General features: G+C 45.0%; 1 protein-coding gene and 2 pseudogenes across 1 annotated transcript in view; 1 reads left to right on the forward strand and 2 right to left on the reverse strand.

Annotated features, from left to right (window-relative positions):
* Positions 1-538: 538 nt before the first annotated feature.
* LOC105713637 (cytochrome b-c1 complex subunit Rieske, mitochondrial-like) lies at positions 539-1593 on the reverse strand (annotated as a pseudogene).
* Positions 1594-9316: 7723 nt separating this feature from the next.
* LOC105713785 (large ribosomal subunit protein uL22-like) lies at positions 9317-9871 on the reverse strand (annotated as a pseudogene).
* Positions 9872-18590: 8719 nt separating this feature from the next.
* The window catches only part of SVOPL (SVOP like), a 181885-nt gene continuing 175680 nt past the window's right edge, over positions 18591-24795 (forward strand). Inside the window, exons 1-2 of the mRNA XM_064373094.1 lie at positions 18591-18693; positions 19169-19260. Coding sequence (XP_064229164.1) covers positions 18612-18693; positions 19169-19260 — 174 coding nt within the window. The 5' untranslated portion in view covers positions 18591-18611. The remainder of the gene's footprint in view (positions 18694-19168; positions 19261-24795) is intronic.

Here is a 24795-nt window from a genome sequence, read left to right on the forward strand (position 1 = left end):
AGGCTGAGGTGGGTTAATCACTTGAGGCCAGGATTTTGGGACCAGCCTGGCCCACATGGTGAAACCCCATCTCTACTAAAATTATGAAAGTTAGCTGGGCATAGTGGTGCGTGCCTGTAATTCCAGCTACTCAGGGGGCTGAGGCTGGGGAATCACTTGAGCCTGGGAGACAGAGGTTGCAGTGAGCCGAGATCACACCACTGCAATCCAGCCTGGGAGACAGAGTGAGATTCTGTCTCAAAAAAATAAATAAATAAATAAAAAATTTTAAAGTAAAAAATTAGAATTACCTAAAAGACATCGTACCTTTCAAGTGTATGACAGCGTAACAATGTTTAACAGTTGTTTTATTAAGTGAACGCTTAAAAGTATTCAACATTAAATTCAATTTACTTCACAGTAATGTTTGCAAATACATTATTATCAATTCTTGAATTATTTGAAATCAAGCAACTTGAAGTTCAGAAGGCTTGCTCTCAAATAACTCTTCTATGGTGACACAAAGACTGAAAGAAGCCTTTGACTTGAGTTGCAGTCTCTAACCCACAATGACTGTTTCATCACTGGCGAACTCATATGAGGGAGGTTCCAGGTCAAGAGGCGCAGGCCCCTTCCAGATTCTGCCAGACGCATCTGTGTGACCCACAGCAAGGGCAATAATCACCAGCAAAATCTTCATTTGCTGTGGGTACATAAGAGGATGAATGCAAAGGCCGAGTAAAGAAACCTGAATGGGTTGTCCTGATAAGCATTGCACTCATCCTTTACTTCTTTTTCAAATTAATTTATTTTTTTATTTTCTGAGATGGAGTCTCGCTCTGTCTCCCAGGCTGGAGTGCAATGGCGCAACCTTGGCTCACTGCAACCTCCGTCTCCCGGGTTCAAGCGATTCTCCTGCCTCAGCCTCCCAAGTAGGTGGGATTATGAGCGCATGCCACCATGTCCAGCTAATTTTTGTATTTTTAGTAGACATGGTGTTTTGCCATGTTGGCTAAGCTGGTCTCGAACTCCTGACCTCAAGTGATCCACCCACCTTGGCCTCCTAAAGTGCTGGAATTACAAGTGTGAGTCACGGTGCCTGGCCCTGAAATCATGCGGTGGGCCCTCAACTGGAACTCTTCAACTATAGCTTCTCGGTCAATTTCCTTTTCGGTTTTATGGCATACACACAGGGGTTTGCCTCTCCATTTGAAAGCCATGTTCTTGTCTTCTGGAATATCAGATAACTTGATTTTAATTTTCGACATGGCCAACTCATCAGCAGAAGCATCGATGCTGGAAACAAGCTGGGAGATGACATTCTTGGCAGCAGATGCGACACCCACAGCAGCTGTTGCAGTCACCAAACAGGAGAACCCTTTCCTAGCCTCGCCACCCTCTTTTCAAGACTTTGTCCCATCAAAAATCTCAGTGTAACGGTAATCAGGGAAGTCAGGCACGTTGATGTCTGTATGGGAATAATGAACAGAAGCAGGGACATTGAGGCCCACGGAGTTGACCCAAGACCGGCTCACACCTGGCCCTCAGTGACTCCTGGCATAGCAAAGGCGGCTGCATGTACAGCACAGGCAGCTCCAGGGTGGTGGGCACCATGGCCTATACCAGGGGCTACAGCACGCCTGCCACCCTGCAGGATGTGGCTGACAGGATGAGCATGAACCTGCCTCTTAATTCTAAACAATGGCTGTGAGCAAATGTTTGCAAGAGCAAAGCTTCCCTTTGCCCCTTACCTATACCTACTCTTTCAGAAATTCCTCCAGCTGTCCTGAGAACAACATAGTAATCTCCTCCAAGGTTCAGCAGCCTCTTTCAGTCTTAACGAGAAATGTAAATTCCCCTTTAAAAGGGGATCAGGTGCAGGCTGTTGAGAAGAGGGCGTGCCCTAGTTGTCATTCACTTGCCCAGAATGCAAAGTTGGCCCTTAAAGAATCCGGATCTGACACCTGACCTGAAAGGAGAGGATAAGAGCAGGGGGCCGGGTGTCTTGGGATCGCAAGTCTGGACACCCCCAGAAGCCATCAGTGCTCCAGCTTCCATCTAAGACTTGCCCACGGTGAGGGGAGCAAAAGAGCCTGCAATTGGAAGGCCGTCCAAGGAGCATACAGAGGTGAGAAACTTGCGGGCAACGTAGATCTGGGCTGACTTTTCCTGCTGCTTAGAGGGTGGGGGTGGGAGCTGACTGTTAGTTTGTGGCTGAAGGCAAATAGAGCATGAAAATTTCATTTGATGTTGCAAAACAAATTACATCACACACCACACACAAAATTCAGTTTAAAAAAGATCTACTGTGGCCCAATTATTTGAGCTTTAAAAAAATCAGTATAACAAAATACAATAGAATAAAATGTCAACCTGTCCTTCAGAATTTGTTTTAATGAAGCTTGAACTCCATCTGAGCCTTGAGTTTCAGGGTAAGTTCCCAATTTATCAGTTTCTTGCCAGGTTTTGTGAAGGTAGGTCATGGATTACTTTCCCCTTGGAGCTTTTTAGGAACTGATGGTGAGGGATGCAAAGCATTCTTTTCCATCTTATTCCCTATTTTCTTGAGTTGGTCTAACTGATCATCCATCTGCCATCCATCCGTCCATCCATCTGCTCGTCCATCCATCCATCCATCCATCCATCCATCCATCCTCTTACTGGGTTAGAAGGGAACCAAAGAACAGAGGATGTCAACTCAGCCTTTCCAGTGTTCCATTTCTGAGTTAAAATCTGAAGCTTGGCCGGGTGCGGTGGCTCACACCTGTAATCCCGGCACTTTAGGAGGCCGAGGCGGGTGGATCACTTGAGGTCAGGAGTTTGAGACCAGCCTGACCAACATGGAGAAACCCTATCTCTACTAAAAATACAAAATTAGCTGGGCATGGTGGCGCACGCCTGTGATCCCAGCTACTCGGGAGGCTGAGGCAGGAGAATTGCTTGAATCTGGGAGGCAGAGGTTGTGGTGAGCTGAGGTCGCACCACTGTTCTTCAGCCTGGGCAACAAGAGAGAAACTGTCTCAAAAAAAAAAAAATTGCAAGCTCTGTCTCTCAATAATGTTCCTCATGTCCATCTCTCAAACTCTTTGTTCTCCTCTTTCTTTATGTAGCTTTTGGCTGAAACTCTAGAAACTACTAAGAAAATACATTTTGTACATATGCTAACTAACTTCAAGTTTGTGTTTGAGTGTCTTTTTAATGACTTGGAGAGTAAGCCCCTTACAAGGTACAGATGTGAATGCTACAATCCTGATAATCTCCTGCTGACACCCCTGAGCCCCACAACATGCTTTACCAAAGGAATCCTGTTGAAAATATATCCTGGCAGGGCGTGGTGGCTCATGCATATAATCCAGCACTTTAGGAGGCTGAGGTGGGCAGATTACCTGAGGTTGGGAGTTCGAGACCAGCCTGACCAACATGGAGAAACCCCGTCTCCACTAAAAATACAAAATTAGCCTGGCGCGGTGGTGCATGCCTGTAATCCCAGCTCTTCAGGAGGCTGAGGCAGGAGAATCGCTTGAACTCGGGAGGCAGAGGTTGTGGTGAGCCGAGATCATACCAGTGCACTCCAAACCGGGCAACAAGAGTGAAACTCTGTCTCAAAAAAACAAGAACAATAAAAAAAGAAAATATATCCTATCCTAATGGTGCGGGAATGAGGACTTTCTTTGTTGCAGGTAAACTTACACATTTGTTTCTTTCCTCTCTTGGCAAATTCCCCTGACCTTGGGAACCCACCCGGCCTTGACCATCTTCGAGGGCTGTGCATTGGGAAGACTGGTGTCACAACTGACAGGCACTGAACGCTGTTCCGTGGCAGGGCAAGGGCCAGGCTTACTCTGAGTGAGCCACACCTCATCGCTAGCCCTTTTCTTCACCCTCACCCCACCCCCTGCAACGGGGCCTTTGGGAGAACTGAAGTTTGAAATCTTCTTCCTCCAAAATATATTGATTTTGTAATGTAGAACACAGGAGAATTTGGAGTGAAAAGTATCCATTTTGTTGTGCCTCTCATAAGTAAGATCAAGTGACAACTTTGGAGAGGTTTTGAGGTCTTATTTTCCTGTAGGAAATTAGCACACTGAGATCACAATTTCCCAACACCACTCAAGTTCACCCGGGAAATAAAATCAACCTAGTTTAGAAAACAAGTAACTTTTTCTCCCACTTTTGGGTAATTTTTCATTTGATCCCAGTATGTTCTAATATTAGCAGAACATTAGCAATAAATGCCTTTGGGAGACATATATATTTGGTAACTCTGTAGATACTTTATTATGTTTTTTATTTTTTGAGATGGAGTTTTGCTCTTGTCGCCCAGGCTAGAGTGCAATGGTGCGATCTCAGCTCACTGCAACCTTCATCTCCCAGGTTCAAGCAATTCTCCTGCCTCAGCCTCCTGAGTAGCTGGGACTACAGGCGGGTGACGCCACACCCGGCTAATTTTTTGTATTTTTAGTGGAGAAGGGGTTTCACCATGTTGGCCAGGCTGGTCTCAAACTCCTGACCTCAGGTGATCCACCCTCCTGGGCCTCCCAAAGTGCTGGGATTACAGGTGTGAGCCATGGCACCCGGCCTGTAGATATTTTAAAACATTCCCTGAATAAATGATTTGTGATTATGGCAAAGTTGTAAAAAGTGTTTGATTGCTTTGCTCAGAGACAAGGGATAATACTACCTTAAGGACTTTTGATGCAATGGCACATTGACATATTTTTTTGTTGTTTTTTTTAAAATATTTTTAGTAGAGACGAGGTTTCACCATGTTGACCAGGATGGTCTCGATCTCTTGACCTCGTGATCCACCCGCCTCGGCCCCCACAAAGTGCTGGGATTACAGGCATGAGCCACCGCGCCTGGCCCAGAAGCGTAGCTTTGTGTCACTGTGGGTTTTCTCTTTTTTCCTTTCTTCCCAAAAAATCACTCATTCATTCATTAGTTCAGTCTTGTTTTATTCTGTTCTGTTCTGTTCTGTTCTATTCTATTCCATTCTAATTTTTTTTTACATTGACATATTTTATAAACATCTTGTTTCATTGTCATCATACACTTAAGAGAAAGTTTATAGTTGAGAATTGCACAAAACTGCAAGTAACAGAGACCAGAAATCACAGTGGCTTAGACCTTAGAGGTATATTTCCTTCTTTCGCTCATGGTATCTGGAGGTGAGCAGTCCAAGGCTGCGGGAGATCTCCTGGTCGTCAGTTTCCAGGCTGTTTTCTGTTTTATGCTGGCCAGATTTAGTCCCAAGTTTCCATCTTTCCATTTGCATCATGACTTGATATGCCAGCCGGAGGGCCGCCACCCGGCCTCTAGTCTAGTGAGGGGGTGTGAGGAAGAGGCGAGGGGCGGAAGAGGGATTTTCTTGCAGACAGAGGAAATAGAGCGAGTTTCATCTCGACCTCACCATGACTACTGACTTCCTTCCTTCTATCCCTCCCTCCCTCCCTCCTTTCCTTCCTTCTATCCCTCCCTCCCTTCCTTCCTTCTATCCCTCCCTCCCTTCCTTCCATCTCTCCCTCCCTCCCTCCCTTCTATCCTTCCCTCCCTCCCTCCCTCCTTTCCTTCCTTCTATCCCTCCCTCCCTCCTTTCCTTCCTTCTATTCCTCCCTCCCTCCTTTCCTTCCCTCCCTTCCTCCCTCCCTCCTTTCCTTCCTTCTATCCCTCCCTCCCTTCCTTCCTTCCTTCTATCCCTCCCTCCCTCCCTTCCTTCCTTCTATCCTTCCCTCCCTCCCTCCCTTCCTTCCTTCTATCCCTCCCTCCCTCCCTTCCTTCTATCCCTCCCTCCCTCCCTTCCTTCTATCCTTCCCTCCCTCCCTTCCTTCCTTCTCCTTCCTCTTGTTCTTCTCTTCTTCTTCTACTTCTTTTTTTTTTTAAGATAGGATCTGCCTCTGTTGCCCAGGCTGGAGTGCAGTGGGTGGCATGATCCCGGTTCACTGCAGCCCCCACCTGCCAGGCTCATTTGATTCTCCCACCTCAGCCTCACAAGGGGCTGGACCACCGATGTGGGCCACCACACAGGGCTAACTTTATAAAGAACTTTTCTGTAGAGACCAGGTCTCACTATATTGCCCAGACTGGCTATTAGAATCTTAATATTTTTGTCCTATAATTTATGGTTTATATCTGCTACAAACATTTACTGGGCACCTGTATTTTTTTTGGCAATTTTTGTCTTGTTCTTTTAATTTTTAAAAATTATGGTAAAATACACATAACTTCAAATTTACCATTGTAACAATTTTTTACTGTTTATTATCATTGTAGAGATGGGGTCTCGCTCTGTTACCCAGGCTGGTCTCAAACTCCTGACCTCAAGCAATTCTCCCACCTTGGCATCCCAAAGTGCTGAGATCACAGGCATGCACCACCACGCCCAGCCTGTTACAATTTTAAAGTGAACAATTCAGTGGCATGTAGCATATTCACAATATTGTGCACCCATCACCACCATCAGACAGAGCCTGTTGTGCGAGGCTACCCTGTGGACTTCTGACCAGTCAATGGTTTGATCGTCTCCAGGTCAAGTGCCTATCCCTGGCCCAATAGGTCATGGCCAGTGATGGAGAGCAGGTGGGGGCATGTGGTGCAAAAACACAGGCCTTGACTGGGCATGCTGGCTCACATCTCTAAGTCCCAGCACTTTGGGAGACTGAGGCAGGAAGATCGTCTGAACCCAGGAGTTTAAGACCAGCCTTGTCAACATGAAGAGACTTGGCTGGGTGTGACGGCTCATGCCTGTAATCCCAGCACTTTGGGACACTGAGGTGGGCAGATCACCAGGTCAGGAGTTCAAGACTAGCCTGGCCAACATGGTGAAACCCCATCTCTACTAAAAATACAAAAATTAGCCAGGTGTGGTGGTACGTGCCTGTAGTCCCAGCTACTCGGTAGGCTGAGGCAGGAGAATCACCTGAACTTGAGAGGCGGAGGTTGCAGTGAGCCGAGATCACATCACTGCACTCCAGCCTGGGTGATAGAGTGAGATGCTGTTGCAAAACAAACAGACAAACAAACAATAAATTAAAAAAAGGGAAAATGAAATAACAAACATGAATCTGCCTTTACAGGATCAGGCTTAATTCAAGAGCAACTGTGAAGCAAATATTTGGACTGTAACAACTTTGGCCAGGCTCTGTGCAATACATCACCTCTCTTTATTGATAAGAGAAAGGAAATATGTAGGGTGTTTATGAGCCATGGAGCCACCTAAGTGGTTTAAAACGCACGCTTATACCACATTAAAATTTGTTCTGGGCCTGGTGCAGTGGCTCATGCCTATAAGCACTTTGGAAGGCCGAGGTGGAAGGATTGCTTGATCTCGGGAAGTCAAGACCAGCTGGGGCAACACAGTGAGACCCCTGTCTCTATTTTTAAAACAATTTTTCAAAGGGCTAAGTATGGTGGCTCACACCTATAATCCCAGTTCTTTGGGAGGCTGAAGTGGGTGAATCACTTGAGGTTAGGAGTTCGAGACTAACCTAGCCAATATGATGAAACCCTGTCTCTACGAAAAATACAAAAATTAGCCGGGTGTGGTGGTACACTCCTGTAATCCCAGCTACTCGGGAGGCTGAGGCAGGAGAATCGCTGGAACCTGGGAGGTAGAGGTTGTAGTGAGCCGAGATCACACCATTGCACTCCAGCCCGGCTGACAGAGTGAGACTCTGTCTCAAAAATAAAATAAAATAAAATAAAAATAAATACAAACTTGTTCTGGGCGGTAGTAAGTGGAAGGTTTCCAGGTTTCTTGCTGTTCTATATAGAAAAACGAGACTTGATGGAAATTGTTTTATTGCCCCTCTAAAATGTAAGGTTTAAGATTGTTAAAATGTAAAATATGTTTAGATTGTTATGAGACATCATAAAGCATGACTGATAGAAGAGATTTAATGTTGACTGAAGACTGAACTCATCGTTAAGCATTTTACTTGTAACTGAACTTAAAATGAACTCACTGGGATTTAAAAATATTATTTTCCCATCAAACTGAATCATTTTATTCCCAGATACTAGAAATAGCCAGATTCCTTTTGGTTTTTAAGTCTGCTACTGCGACTTGCATTACTATTTTATTGCTCTGTTTTTAAAAAAGGAATAAACATATAATTGACATAATCCACATATATCAAAGTCACCGTTTTCAAGGGTACAATTCAGGTTGGGCGCAGTGGCTCATGCCTGGAAGACCAGCACTTTGGGAGGCCAAGGCAGGTAGATATTTTGAGGTTAGCAGTTTGAGACTAGCCTGACCCACATGGTGAAAACCTGTCTCTACTAAAAATACAAAAAAATTAGTTGGGCGTGGTGGTACATGTCTGTAGTCCCAGCTACTTGGGAGGCTGAGGCAGGAGAATGATTTGAACTTGGGAGGCAGAGGTTGCAGTGAGCTGAGATTGTGCCACTGCACTCCAGCCTGGTCAACAGAGCAAGACTCTGTCCCATAAAAAAAAAAAAAAAGGAAGAAAGAAAAAACAGAAAAAAGAAAAGCGTGCAATTCAGTGATCTTTAGTATGTTCACAAGGTTGTGCAACCATCACCACTGTATAATTCCAGAACATTTCATCACCTGCCAAAGAAGCCCCACACCTATTATCAGTCACTCCCTATTCTCCTCCTTCCCCAGCACCTGGCAAAGACTCATCTATTTCTGTCTCTGCAAATTTTCATATAAATGGATATTTCATATAAATGGAATCACAAAATATATGGTCTTTGTGTCTGACTTCTTTTGCTTAGCGTGCTTTTGAGATTCATTCATGTTGTAGCAGGTATCAGACCTCCATTCCTTCTTATTGCTGAATGATATTCCATTGTATGGATGGACCACATCTCATTTATCCATTTGTCAGATGATGGACACTTGGACCATTCCCATTTTTGGCTATGATAAATGATGGCTCTTTGACTATTTATGTGAGTGTTTGCAGGGACACGTGTATTAGTTCCCCAGAGCTGCCATAACAACGTACCATACACTGAGCGGCTTAAACAAGGGAAATTGATCATTTCACGATTCTGGAGGCTAGATGTCTGAGACCAAGGTGTTGGCAGGGTGGGTTCTTTCTGGGGCTGGGAGGGAGAATCTGATCCATGCCTCTCCCGTTGCTGCTGGTGGTTGCTGGCACCCCCTGGGGTTCCTTGGCTTGTGGATGCATCACCCCCATCTCTGCCTTCATATTCCCAGGCCATTCTCCCTGTGTGCTGTCTCTGTCCAAATTTCCCCCGTTTCATGAGGACATCAGTTACAATGGATGAGACTCCCTCTCCACTCCAGTATGACTTCATCATTTTTCTTTTTTTACTTTTAATTGCATTTATTTTAATGACGAATTTACTGTTGTGTCATAAGTTTTTGTTTCTTCAGTTTCTTCTGGGATATCTTTTCCTTCTGGGTACCTCCTCTTCTGGTTTAGGAACAATGCATTCTGTTTCAGTAAGGATCATCTCAGTGGGCAGGGACAGCACTCACGTGTGGGTTAATCTGACCGTGAGCTGTGCAGGTCTGGCGGCGCATCTTAGGCGCTCTGTTCACTTGGATCTGCTCAATGACCAGAGAGTCTACATCTAAATCCTTAAGTTCTGCATTGCTCTCTACATTTTTAAGCATGTGCAGCAAAAATTCAGCACTCTTTTTGGGCCACCGACCTTGTGTCCAGACCCACTGCTTGGCTCAGGCACACCTGCCAACTCCGCCATTGTAACGATGGAAGGGTACGCACTGTTTCTGTAAAGTGACATCTTTCAGATACTTCATGGCTTTTCATATCTGCATACCCTTGATGGCCTGGGAAGTGTCATGAGTGTTCTTAAAGTGAACACCGTGATTTGAACCTCTTGATTTGCATGATTTTATGGGGTTCTCCGGGTCGAGTGAATAGTGAACCATTTTCACAGATTATCTTGGGCTGCTTAGGGAAAGAAGAGCTGACTTCGGCTTAACAAATTACATCGGCAATGATCCTAATTCCAAATCAAGTCACATTCTGAGGTCCTAGGGGTTAGGTCTTCTACATATACATTTTGAAGGGTACAAAATTCAGCTCATCAGATTATATTCTCAATTCTCCTGAGGTTATACCTAGGAGAGGCTCAGGACATATGGTAACTCTATGTTTACCTTTTGAAGAACTGACAAACTGTTTTCTACAGGGGCTGCATGATTTTAAATTCCCACCAGCAACACACAGGGTTCTGATGTCCCCACATCTTCACTAACACTTGTTACTGCCTTAAAAAAAAAAACTCTAAAGTATGAGAACCATACTGCCTACCTTTTTAATTTTAGGGATCTGGCCAGACTTGGTGGCTTATGCCTATAATCCCAGCGCTTTGGGAGGCCAACGCAGGTGGACTGCCTGAGGTCAGGAGTTCGAGACCAGCCTGACCAACATGGTGAAACCCCCATCTCTAATAAAAGTATAAAATTAGCCAGGTGTGGTGGTACATGCCTGTAACCCCAGCTACTTGGGAGGCCGAGGCAGGAGAATCGCTTGAACCTGGGAGGCGGAGGTTGCAGTGAGCCAAGAACACGCCACTGCACTCCAGCTTGGGCAACAAGAGCAAAACTCGGTCTCAAAAAAATTTTTTTAGGCATCCTAGAGCAGGAAGTGATATCTTGTGGTTTTGATTTGCATTTCCCTAATGACCAATGATGTTGAGTCTCTTTTCATGTGCTCATTGGCCATTTGCATATCTTCTTTTAGACACCTCTATTAAAATCATTGCTCATTTAAATAATTAGGTTGTCTTTTTATTGTTGAGCTGTAAGAGTTTCTTGTATGTTCTGGTTACTTCACTCTTATCAGGTACGTGATGTGCAAACACTCTTCTATTCTGTGTGGTTTTTTTTCCCCACTTTCTTGATAGTGTCTTTTGGTACACAAAAGTTTTAAATTTTTATTAAGTCCAATTTTTTTTTTGTTTGTTTTTTGGCTAGGTGTGGTAGCACTCTAGCCTTGGCAACAGAGTAAGACCCTGCCTCAAAAAATAAAAAATTAAATTAAAAATTTAAAAAGTCAGGGCAGGCACCGTGGCTCATGCCTGTAATCCCAGCACTTTGGGAGGCTGAGGTTGGTGGATCACCTGAGTCAGGAGTTTGAGATCAGCCTGACCAACGTGGTGAAACCCTGTCTCTACTAAAAACATAAAAATTAGCTGGGCATGGTGGTGGGTGCCTGTAATCCCAGCTACTCAGGAGGCTGAGGCAGGAGAATTGTTTGAACCCTGGAGGCGGAGGTTGCAGTGAGCCGAGATTGTGCCAGATCTCGGTGACAGAGTGAGACCCTGTCTCGAAAACAAACAAACAAAATTTTAAGTGCTGTTAAAAAGTTTTTAAAAAGGAAAGAAGGCTGGGCACAGTGGCTCACACCTGTAATCTCAGCACTTTGGGAGGCCAAGGCGGACGGATCACCTGAGGTCATGAGTTGGAGACCAGCCAGACCAACATGGAGAAACCCCATCTCTACTAAAAATGCAAAATTAGCCAGGCGTGGTGGCGTGTGCCTGTAATCCCAGCGACTCGGAAGGCTGAGGTAAGAGAATTGCTTGAACCCAGGAGGTAGAAGTTGCAGTTAGCCGAGATCACACCATTGTACTCCAGCCTGGGCAATAAGAGTGAAACTCCATCTCAAAAAAAAAAAAAAAAAAGAGGCTTCCAAATAAGGAATACCCTTCAAAAGAGTGTTCCAACAATGTCTAAAAAGGGAGTAGTAGCTTTAGAATTGTCTTTTCTTATATTCCTTATAACTTTCAGGCTCCCAGATGGACTGAGAGACCAATTATTTTGCATTTTCCACTATGTGTAAATAACAACTTTTCATGCTTTTTATGGTCTCCGTTGAGGGAGAGGATTTCATGGATTATCTTTGAGCATTATTGATCTCTTCCCCATCTGGGAATATTTATGTCTCTGTGACAGTGTTTAAGAAAACAAAGAATATACACACTGCAGTATAATTGTCTGTTGTGTTTATCTTTTGTGTCCCCAGCTAGATTAAAAACTCCTAGGCTCACACTTGTAATCCCAGCACTTTATAGGCCAAGGCAGGTGGATCGCCTGAGGTCAGAAGTTCAAGACCAGCCTGACCAACATGAAGAAACCCCGTTTCTACTAAAAATACAAAATTAGCCAGGCGTTGGTGGTGCATACCTATAATCCCAACACTTTGGGAGGCCAAGGCAGGCGGATCACCTGAGGTCGGGAGTTCAAGACCAGCCTGACCAACATGGAGAAATCCTGTCTCTACTAAAAATACAAACATTAGCTGGGCATGGTGGTGGGTGCTGAGGCAGGGAGGCTGAGGCAGGAGAATCACTTGAACCTGGGAGGTGGAGGTTGTGGTGAGCTGAGATCATGCCATTGCACTCCAGCCTTGGCAACAGAGTGAAACTCTGTCTCCAGAAAAAAACAAAAACAAAAAACTCCTTAGGGCAGGAACATGTATGTCAGATCCTCCTCTGAAATCCTCCATAGGAGCTACAGAGCCAACACTTGGCAAACATTAATGACCTTGATGTGCTGCTACACAGCTGTTCTCTGGCTCTCTTTATGTTCTGGCAAGAGGACACCTTGGCTTGAGTTTTGTTTTGTTTTTCTAACCACTTTATTGAGACACCAACGACATAAAAGCTGGTGCATATTTAATACATACAACTTGATGAGTTTGCAGGTATCACTGTGAAACCATCACCACGATCTATGCCATAAACCTGTTATCTCCAAAAGTTTCCTCTAGCCTTTTGATTATTTATTTATTTATTTATTTATTTATTTATTTATTTATTTATTTATTTTTTGAGACAGAGTCTTGCTCTGTTGCCCAAGCTGGAGTGCAGTGGCGAGATCTCGGCTCACTGCAACCTCTGCCTCCCAGGTTCAAGCGATTCCCCTGCCTCAGCCTCACTGAACCTGGCTATTATTATTTTTGTGATAAGAACACTTATCAGAAGATCTACCTTCCTGGCAAAAGTTTAGGCGCACAATACCATATTGTTAACTATAAGTGCAATGTTATAGGAAGATCTCCAGGATACATTCACCTCGTATAGCAAATATTTTGTGTCTTTGACTAATACCTCCCTATTTCCCCTTCCCCTCAGCGCCGCAGAATGGCATCCACCATTCCAATCTCTGCTTCTGGGACTTGGCTAGTTTAGATTCATCATGTAAATGATAGTATTCATTCCTCCGTGCCTGGCTTCTTTAACTTTATCACGTCCTCCAGGTTCACCTACGGTGTTGCAGATGGCAGGAACTCCCTCTTTTTTTTTTTTTTTTTTTTTGAGACAGAGTCTCACTCTGTCGCTCCGGCTGGAGTGGAATGGCACAATCTCAGTTCACTGCAACCTCTGCCTTCCGGGCTCAAGAGATTCTCCTGCCTCAGCCTCCCAAGTAGCTGGGACTATAGGTGCCCACCACCATGCCCAGCTAATTTTTGTATTTTTGGCAGAGACAGAGTTTCACCATATTGGCCAGGCTGGTCTCAAACTCTTGACCTTGTGATCCAGCCGCCTCAGCCACCCAAAGTGCTGGGATTACAGGCGTGAGCCACCGCGTCCGGCTAGGAACTCCCTCTTTTTTAAAGCTGAATAATATTCCATTGTGGCCAGGCACGGTGACTCACGCCTGTAATCCCAACACTTTGGGAGACCGAGGCGGGGGGATCACCTGAGGTCAGGAGTTTGAGACCAGCCTGACAAACATGGAGGAACCCCATCTGGGCAGGGTGGCACGTACCTGTAATCCCAGCTACTCGGGAGGCTGAGGCAGGAGAATCATTTCAACCCGGGAGGCGGAGGTTGCGGTGAGCGGAGATCGCACCACTGCACTCCAGTCTGGGCAACCAGAGCGAAACTCTGTCTCAAAAAAATTTCATTGTATGCAGGTACCCAATTTCCTTTTCCCACACATCTGTTAACGGACATTTGGGTTGCTTTAAAGTTTGGGTATTGTGAATAACGCTACAGTGAACGTGAGTATAGATATTTCTTCCAGATAACGGATTTCAATTCCATTAGGATATATCCAGAAGTGGGGCTGTTGGATCATATTGGTGGTTCCATTTTAATTTTTTGAGGATAGTTCAATATTGTTTTCCATAGTGGCTGCACCAATTTACATTCCCCCAACAGTGTAAAAGGGTTCCTTTTTCTCCACATTCCCACAACACGTGTTATCTCTCTTGGTCTTTTGATAATCATCATCCTAACAAGTACAAGGTAATGTCTAAGCGTGGTTTTCATCTGCATTTTTCTGAGGATTAGTGATATCCCGCACCTTTTCACTGGCCACTTGTACTGGCTGTCGGCTGTTTGGATGTCTTCACTTGAAAACTGTCTACTCAGGTCCTTTGCCCATCATTTGAGTTTTTTTGAGTTTTTGCTCAAGTTGCAGGAGTTTTTTTTTTTTTTTTTTTTTTTGAGATGGAGCCTTGCTTTGTTGCCCAGGCTGCAGTGCAGTGACACAATTCTCCCATCTCAGCCTTTGAGTAGCAGGGATTACAGGCACCCACCATCATATCCAGCTAGTTTTTGTATTTTTAGTAGAGATAGGGTTTCACCATGTTGGCCAGGCTGGTCTTGAACTCCTGACCTCAGGTGATCTGCCCTCCTCAGCTTCCCAATGTGCTGGGATTACAGGCATGAGCCACCTCGTCCAGCTAGGAGTTTCTTTGCCACCCCTTTCCCCCCACCCCCGCTGAGACAGAGTCCTACTCTGTCACCCAGGCTGGAGTGCAGTGGCACGATCTTGGCTCACTGTAACCTTCACCTCCTGGGTTCAAGTGATTCTCCTGCCTTAGCCTCCCACATAGTTGGGATTACAGGCATGCGCCACCACGCCCGGCTAATTTTTGTATTTTTAGTAGAGATGGGGTTTCACCATGTTGGCCAGGATGGTCTGGAACTCCTGCCCTTGTGATCTGCCAGCCTTGGCCTTCCAAAGTGCTGGGATTACAGACGTGAGCCACTGCACCCAGCCACACACTATCGTTTTATTTTAAAATTTTTAATGGTTGATTTGTTTGAATGAACATCCAAACAATCCACTTTTGATTTGCTGCGTCTCTTTGATTTAGTCTATGGGTTCCCCTTTCCTCATTTTTCCTTGCCATGCATGTAATGAAGAAACCGGGTCATTTATCTTACACAGCTTCCCACGGTCTGCATTTTCCTGGTTGCATCCACATGGTGTTATTCAACATGTTTCTTCATTTCCTGTGTAAAGTGCTAGCTAGAGCTACGTTCTTCATTTGATTCAGGTTCAATTCCTTTTATTTTGAGATGGAGTCTCGCTCTGTCGCCCAGGCTGGAGTGCAGTGGCGCAATCTCAGTTCACTGCAACCTCCACCTCCCGGGTTCAAGCAATTCTCCTGCCTCAGCCTTCTGAATAACTGGGACCACAGGTGCGTGCCACCACTCCTGTCCTCAACTTCTCTTTATCACAGGTGATGTTGTATATGTCTTCCTGTTGCATCTCATTAGGAGCCAATGCAATCTGCCTGTCTCTATTTCCATGGCATTACAATTTTTCAGTGGGTTCAGGTGTTATCAGCTGTATCCCTGTCCTAGCAAAGTTCGCCATCAGCCTTTCACCTAATAGTTTATCAGCCACTGATGATTGTTGCCTGGATCCATTATTTTTTAGAAGGTATAAAACAGTGATAATTGAATTCCATCCTTTTTTCTGCGTATATTAGCTTTATTATTCACAAATAATTTTCTTTCATCAACTGGCTACCCTGATGTACAGACAATCTGTACACAAAAGTCAAGATATTTACTAGTTTTCAGAATGGGTTTGTTTCTTACCATTCTCCAGAGGTGATCAGTGAGGTCTTCATTTTAGTGTTACTGTAAACAAATGGATTTTAGCAGCTTTAATGTGTTTCAGTTCTTTGCAGTCATTTGCCATTTTGATGTTCACATTGTCCCATCTTTGGCCAGTGGGAGCCTTTTCAATTTTAATTTTTTTTTTTTTTTTTGAGATAGAGTCTCACTCTGTCACCCAGACTGGAGTGCAGTGGCCGGATCTTGGCTCACTGCAACCTCTGCCTCCTGGGTTCAAGCAATTCTCGTGCCTCAGCCTCCCGAGTAGCTGGAACTACAGGAGCGCACCACCACACCTGGCTAATTTTTATTCTAGTAGAGATGGGGTATTCTAGTAGAGATGGGGTTTCACCGTGTTGGCCAGACTGGTCTCAAACTCCTGGCCTCAGGTGGTCCTCCTCTCTTGGCCTCCCAAAGTGCTGGGATTACAGGGATGAGCTACCACGCCCGGCTCTTAATTTTAATTTTGTAACCTTTCATTGCAACCCCACAGGTCTTTGATATTGCCCATACTATATAGGCTACAACAAGATGCCCCAGGCTCAGTTTGTACATTTCCTGTCCCCGAGCCAGAATCAGCCATTTACCTAAGGTGCCTGGATTTGTTTATATTTATTATATATGTGTAATACATATGTTATACGATAATATCGTATCTCTATTTCCAGTTCAAAATTAGGATTATAGGCTGGGCATGGTGGCTCACACCTGTAATCCCAGCACTTTGGGAGGCGGGTGGATCACGAAGTCAGGAGATCGAGACCAACCAGGCCAACATGGTGAAACCCCGTTTCTACTAAATACAAAAAATTAGCCGGGCGTGGTTGTACCTTCCTGTAGTCTCAGCTCTGTGGGAGGCTGAGGCAGGGGAATCACTTGAACCTGGGAGGCGGAGATTGCAGTGAGCCAAGATTGTACCACTGCACTCCAGCCTGGGCAACAGAGCAAGACTGTCTCAAAAAAAAAAAAAAAAAAAAGGATTATAAATTTTTTACATAGCAAATTTGATTTTATATTTATGTTTTTCCTCAATGAGGAAAATCTGGGTTCCTAACAGTATTAACATAACTACTTTATTCTAAATATGTACTAATACGCAAATAATGATACCAATGTTACCAACAACATCATTAGCAAGGATAGGTTAGGATTTCTGTTTATCCCGCGAGGAATGTATAATTAAATTACCATATCTTAAAGTCATTTGAAAACAAAAGTCTGTGTGGTTAAGCTGCTGACTTGATACCCATCTTTTCTTGTCTTAGTTTTCTTTTGGTTTTTAGAGTTAAGAATCCTTTTTAGGGTTAAATGCCAAAAGATGAGGTAAAAAGAAGCAGCCAGGTGTGGTGGCTCACACCTGTAATCCCAGCACTTTGAGAGGCTGAGGCTGGCGGATCACAAGTTCAGGAGATTAAGACCATCTTGGCTAACACGGTGAAACCCCGTCTCTACTAAAAATACAAAAACTTAGCCGGGCATGGTGGCAAGTGCCTGTTGTCCCAGATACTCGGGAGGCTGAGGCAGGAGAATCGCTTGAACCCAGGAGGCAGAGATAGCACCACTGCACTCCAGCCTGGGTGACAGAGCAAGACTCTGTCTCCAAAAATAAATAAAATTTAAAAAGCACTTCATGGGTTTCTGTCAGAATTAAATGACAATGACATGCACAAAAGCACACTGGAAACACAAGATCTGCGAGAGTGTAAAGCGCTGCTAACTGCGATTGCTTTCCTGTAGCAAAGCCATGTTCCCTCCCACTCAGAGGATGCTATTGGCTAAATTGCCACGACCTGCGTCTGGCCCCAGACTCAGGGTTAGTTACTGGCCTCAGAGTCCTGATTGTCTAATTTGGCCTTTTAATTTAGCTTGATTATCTAATTTAGCAATTTGGTCGCTATTTCTCAGGTTCCTTATATGCCACACAGTGATAAATGATAATACCTCACAGATCTTCTGTGAGGATTAGAGGGGATAATTCATGTATGCAAAGTGCTCAGGACAACGATTAGTGACAAATACATCCCTCATATACGGTAACAATAGTAACAGCTTCCATTTATCAAGCACATCAGTTCGTGCCAGGTATGGAGTACGTGCTTTCTGCGAAGCAACCCATTCAATAATCATAACAACCTTGAAAGTTGGGTGCCATTATTAGATCATCCCCATTTTAGGAAACTCATTTGAGAAAACTGAGGTGTGCAAAGGGCAAATTTCTCAAAGCCACATACCTAAAAAGTAGTAGGAAGGCTGGGTGCGGTGGCTCCTGCCTGTAATCCCAGCACTTTTGGAGGCTGAGGTGGGCAGATCAACTGAGGTCAGGAGTTCAAGACCAGTCTGGAGAACATGGTGAAACCCCATCTCTACAAAAAAAAAAAGAAAATTAGCGGGGCGTGGTGACACGTGCCTCCAATCCCAGCTACTTGAGAGGCTGAGGCACGAGAATCAGTTGAACCCGGGAGGCAGAGGTTGTAGTGAGCCGAGATTGCAGTCACTGCACTCCAGCCTGGGTGACAGAGCAAGACTGCATCTCAATCAATCAATCACTCAATCAATACAAAATAGTAGGGGAAAAAAGCAATGAGTTGCTTGGTTCCAGAGGCCAGATGTGAAAGAGGATAAAAATACATACCTCATTTGATTTTTGTGAGGGCTTCAGGAAATCGTGTGTGTGTGTGTGTGTGTGTGTGTGTAGTGTGCTTGGCATATACTAAGTAGCCAATAACCATTACATTTCTTTCCTTCTTCCCTCCCTTGCTTCCACCAGGTAAGCTGTCTGGGGAACTTGAGCTATTGAGAAGATGGCAACCAAGTCAACAGAGCCCGTCACGATCCTCAGCCTTCGGAAGTTGAGCCTGGGGACTGCAGAGACACAGATTAAAGGTGAGATTATCATAGAAGTCTCCAGCTCAACCTGCTGCTTCACTTCTTACCACAGGCCCCTCGTATTAGCTTGTTTTTATAATAATGGGTTGGTGGCTGGGCGCGGTGGCTCACACCTGTAATCCCAGCACTTTGGGAGGCAGAGGCAGGTGGAGCATGAGGTCAGGAGTTCAAGACCAGTCTGGCCAAGATGGTGAAACCCCGTCTCTACTAAAAATACAAAAATTAGCCGGGTGTGGTGGCGGGTGCCCAGCTACTCAGGAGGCTGAGGCAGAGAATTGCTTGAACCTGGGAGGCAGAGGTTGCAGTGAGCTGAGATTGCACCACTGCACTCCAGCCTGGGTGACAGAGCAAGACTCAGTCTCAATAATAATAATAATAATAATAATGGATTGGCTTTCTGAAGCTAAGCGATAGTTGCAATGCATTCCCTTCCCTGAAGAAGCTATTTCTTCCACTTGCCTCTCGTTGTTAGAGCCAAAGACATTCACCGTGGAAGACGCAGTGGAGACCGTCGGCTTCGGACGTTTCCACATTGCTCTCTTTCTGATCATGGGCAGCACTGGGGTGAGTGCTCCTTGCAGATGTGGACAAAAAGAGTCAAACTCTGTAAAATAGCTGAAGAGATTTGTTCTGAGCCAAATATGAGTGATCATGGCCTGTGACATAGCCCTTAAGAGGTCCTGAGAACATGTGCCCATGGTGGATGGGCGCAGCTTAGGGAGACAGGAGACATCAATCAAATACATTTAAGAAATACATTGGTTTGGTCCAGAAAGGCGGGACAATTCGAATTCAAAACAGAGTTGAGTGGGAAGAGGGAAGCTTCCAGGCTATAAGTAAATTTAAATATTTTCTAGTTGACAATTGGTTGAGTTTGTCTAAAGACCTGGGATCGATAGAAAGGAAATGTTTGGGTTGAGATAAAAGATTGTGGCCGCGGTGGCTCATGCCTGTAATCTCAGCACTTTGGGAGGCCGAGGTGGGTGGATCACCTGAGGTCAGGAGTTCGAGACCAGCCTGGCCAACATGATAAAACCCCGTTTTGTTTTGTTTTGTTTGAGACTGAGTCTCACTCTTGTCATCCAGGCTGGAGTGCAATGGCATGATCTCGGCTCACTGTAACTTCCGTCTCCTGGGTTCAAGCAATTCTCCTGCCCCAGCCTCCCAAGCAGCTGCGATTACAGGTGCCCACCACCACGCCCAGCTAATATATATATATATTTTTGTATTTTTAGTAGAGATGGGGTTACACCAGGTTGGCCAGGCTGGTCTCAAACTCCTGACATTGTGATCCACTCACCTTGGCCTCCCAAAGTGCTGGGATTACAGGTGTGAGCCACCGCATCCAGCTGAAACCATGTCTTTACTAAAAATACAAAAAATAGCTGGGCATGGTGGCAGGCGCCTGTAATCCCAGCTACTCAGGAGACTGAAGCAGGAGAATCGCTTGAACCCAGGAGGCAGAGATTGCAGTGAGTTGAGATTGCACCACTGCACTCCAGCCTGAATAACAGAGCAAGACTGCGTCTCAAAAAAAAATATTAATAAAATAAAGATTGTGGAGACCAAGTTTCTTTTGAAGTCTTATAGTGGCTGCCCTTAGGGACAACAGATGGCAATTATTTTCTATTCAGACTTTTAAAAGGTGCTAGACTTTTAGTTAATCTCTTCAGGATTGGGAGGGCCTGGAAGAAAATGATCTAGCTACGTTAATAAAGATACTTTACAGATGCAAATTTTCCCCAACAAAGAACAGCTTTGCAGGGCCATTTCAAAATATGGCAAAGAATCACGTCTTGGGGTAACATATTTGACTTATTTCTTTTTGACATAATGTTATGCCAGAGTCAGATCAGAAAATAAGTCAGGATATTTAGGGTTAATAAAACCCGTCTGATGAGAACATATGGTTTGTAGGGCATGACTCCCCAGACCCCTTAGACAGGAATTTGAGCAAGATAAAAACAATCAGAGCTGTCCTCAGAGATCACGTGAGCCTTCAAAGTTAACAAGGCTGAACGCAGAGTCTCTCTTCTGACCTCTGGCTCTGGGCTCTCCCGTCCGGGGGTGGGGGGGTGGGGGTGGGGGTGGGGGTGGGTAGAGATAAGATAAAGCAGGAACCCCAACAGGTGGGTCATCCAAAAATCACTTTCATTCACCTTTGGCAGGTGTTCGGTTATAAGCAAGTGAGCATTTGTATCTATGTTTTGGGAATTCAATACTCATTTTTAAAAGTGGTATAAATGGAGGTTCTTGGAAGAAAGGAGAAAGCTGTGGTGTTATTTTATGTAAAATCGAACACATGGCTCTCAAATATTTTGTGCCTAAGAATCACCAGAGACACCTGCTGTAATTACATATTTTCAGATCCTTTCAGAGGCACTGACGAAGGTTTGTTATTTACTGCTAGGGTTTGAATGTGTCCCTTCCAAAACCCAGGTGATGTCAATGAGATTGTGTTAAGAGGCGGGGCCTTTAAGAGGTGATGAGACCACGAGGACTCCTCCCTCGTGAATGGATTAAGGCCCTTATAAAAGAGGCTTCACGAAGCAACCGTGTCAGCTTCTTTGCGTTTCTCTCCTGCGACCACAGTCGTTCCTCCGCTGCGGAGGGCGCATCCCTTTCCGGGCAGCGGAACCTGATGGCACTTTGATCTTGGCTCCCAGCCTGCAGAACTGTGAGAAGATAAATTTAGATTCCTTATAAATTGCCCGGTCTCGGGCATTTTGTGAGAGCAGCACAAATGGACTAAGACATATGCATATGCAATTTTGAGGAAAGAAGAATGACAGCTTCACCCAGAGGTTTTCACAGCAGTGGTGATGTCTGTGAGCCCACACCACTACTCCCGCTTCCTCCTTTGGGAGATAAGGTGAGAAAATGTTAAGAACCAGGCGTGGTGGCTCATGCCTGTAATCCTAGCACTTTGGGAGGCCAAGGTGGGCAGATCACCTGAGGTCAGGAGTTGGAGACCAGCCTGGCCAACATGGTGAAACCCTTGCTCTCCTAAAAATACAAAATTCAGGCAGGTGGTGGCGCGCACCTGTAATCCCAGCTATTTGGAAGGCTGAGGCAGGAAAATTGCTTGCACCTGGGAGGCAGAGGTTGCAGTGAGCTGAGACCATGCCACAGCTCTCCAGCCTGGGTGACAGAGCAAGACTCCGTCTGGGGGTGGAGCGGCAGGAACAAAACAAGACTTCTTGCCCAGATGCATGATGACAATCAGACAGAGTGGAAAATCAAAGACCGGGGTCAGCCCAACAATGGTGTTGGACCGGAGGGTAAAAATGCAAAGGAGGGAGATAAGTGAGAAAATGCTAGAGAGCTCTGACCCTCCCGAAGCAGCTAAAAGTTACAAGAAACGGTTGTGTGGGCCTGGCGTGGTGGTTCACGCCTGTAATCCCAGCACTTTGCGGGGCCGAGGCAGACGGATAACCTGAAGTCAGGAATTCAAGACTATTTGACCAACATGGGGAAACCTCATCTCTACTAAAAATACAAAAAAAAAAAAAAAAAAAAAATCAACCAGGTGTGGTGGAGCATGCTTGTAATCCCAGCTGCTTGGGAGGCGGAGACTGGAGAATTGCTTGAACCTGGGAGGTGAGGTTGCAGCGAGCTGAGATTGTGCCGCTATACTCCAGCCTGGGCGACTGAGCAAGACTCTGTCTCAAAAAACAGAAAAAAGGTGGTGGGGGGTTGCATGATCTGGAGGTAGCCATGTGAATTTGACGCATCTTTCAGAAGTATTGCGTTCTCAGGCAACAGTCTATTTCTTTTCCTTTTTCTTTTTTCCTTTTTCTTAAGATGGAGTCTAGCTATGTTGCCCAGGCTGGAGTGCAGTAGTGTGATCTCAGCTCACTGCAACCTCCACCTTCCAGGCTCAAGCGATTCTCCTTCCTCCCTCCTGTAGCTGGGATTACAGGTGCGTGCCCACCACAACCGGCTAATTTATTTTGTATTTTTAGTAGAGACAGGGTTTCACAGTGGTAGGCAGGCTGGTCTCGAACTCCTGGCTTCAAGTGATCCTCCTGCTTCAGCCTCACAAAGTGCTGGGATTACAGGCGTGAACCACCTCGCCTGGCCAGTCCTGGTTGTCTTTAAGACCTTCTCTGAGGTCTAGAGTGAAGCTTCTCTGTGCACCCCACCCTGGCTCCCTGCCTGGTCCCTTTCCCCTAAGGCTGCTATAGCAGAATGGGGCAGAGTTTTACTCCGTATTAGTTTATTTCCTTCTAGAACCCTTTAGAGGAGTGGCATCTTGATTAATATGGATCCAGCTGTTCTGTATTACTGAAGGAAGATGAGTTTACTAAATCAAACATTCTTCTGAGATTATTAGTATTATTTTTAGACAGGGTCTTGCTCTGTCACCCAGGCTGGAGTGCAGTGGTGCAAGCTTGGCTCACTGCAACCTCCGCCTCCTAGGTGCAAGTGATTGTCACCCTCCCGACTAGGTGTGCAGTACCACGCCCTTCTAATTTTTCTATTTTTAGTAATCGATGGGGTTTCACCTTGTTAGCCAGGCTGGTCTCGAACTCCTGGCCTCAGGTGATCAGCCCACCTCAGCCTTCCAAAGTGCTAAGATTACAGACATAAGCCACCAGGCCAGCCTCTTCTGAGATAATTATGTTCTCTTACTTCTGACACTTTTTGAATTAAAACTTGCCAGCTGGCCATCTGAACTCTGGACACAACTATAACGCTTTCTGTGGAGAGACAATCACTCTAATATGTGTACTTCAAAGTCCCATACACTAGAGCTGACATAATTCCCCCTTTTTCATCCCAGACCCCCGAGTTATATAAGTATACACATTATTATAATAACCCATGTAGATATCCTATCAGTGTTATCCACAGAACATGTGCCAAACCAATTCGTTTTCTCCTTTAATTTCCTTTTCTTCCTCCTGATAACCTTGTTCCTGTCACTGGTGTCAGTGTTCTTCCCTTCCACCAGGCACAAAAGCTCCGTCATCATTCATGATCCTGTTCCTAACTTTCATCAGCTGTTTCTAATTATTCCTTCAATTCCTTTCTAGCATCTCCTGCCTTTGAGAGACAAACCTATCCTATAGCAGATTGCAAGATATGGATAGAGGATAATACTCTAACTTTGTATTGAAAGAAAGATTTAGTAGCACATGCTACGATGTTTGCTAAATAGACATTTTCGTAGGCTCAGCTCAGTGGCTTATACCTGTAATCCCAGCTCACTGGGAGGCCAAAGTGGAAGGATCACTTGAGCCTAGGAGTTTGAGACCAGCCTGGGCAACATAGCAAGGTCCCATCTTTTTTTTTTTTTAAAGACACTTTCCTGCTGATGAACTCATACTATTTTGTACTCATTGCTTTATTTTCTAGCTTTCATGAATCTTACTATCCCAGCTTCTTTAGATCAGAGACTTTCTCAAAAATCCATTTTTTTAAATTGCATTTTAGGTTTTGGGGTACATGTGAAGAACATGTAAAATTGTTGCATAGGTATACACATGGCAGTGTGATTTGCTGCCTTCCTCCCCTTCACCTATATCTGGCATTTCTCCCCATGCTATCCCTCCCCAACTCTCCACCCCCCGCTGTCCCTCCCTATTTCCCCCTACAGACCCCAGTGTGTGATGCTCCCCACCCTGTGTCCATACGTTCTCATTGTTCAATACCTACCTATGAGTGAGAACATGCAGTGTTTGATTTTCTGTTCTTGTGTCAGTTTGCTGAGAATGATGGTTTCCAGGTTCATCCATGTCCCTACAAAGGACACGAACTCATCGTTTTTGATGGCTGCATAGTATTCCATGGTGTATATGTGCCACATTTTCCCTGTCCAGTCTATCATCGATGGGCATTTGGGTTGGTTCCAGGTCTTTGCTATTGTAAACAGTGCTGCAATGAACATTCGTGTGCATGTGTCCTTATAGTAGAACGATTTATAATCCTTTGGATATATACCCAGTAATGGGATTGCTGGGTCAAATGGAATTTCTATTTCTAGGTCCTTGAGGAATCGCCACACTGTCTTCCACAATGGTTGAATTTTATTTTATTTTTTAAAGATGAGGTTTCACCATGTTGGTCAGGCTGGTCTTGAACTCCCGACCTCAG

The sequence above is a fragment of the Aotus nancymaae genome, unplaced genomic scaffold (assembly GCF_030222135.1).
Source record: "Aotus nancymaae isolate 86718 unplaced genomic scaffold, 86718_ANA_hifiasm-v0.15.2.pri h1tg000002l, whole genome shotgun sequence".
Classification (NCBI taxonomy): domain Eukaryota; kingdom Metazoa; phylum Chordata; class Mammalia; order Primates; family Aotidae; genus Aotus; species Aotus nancymaae.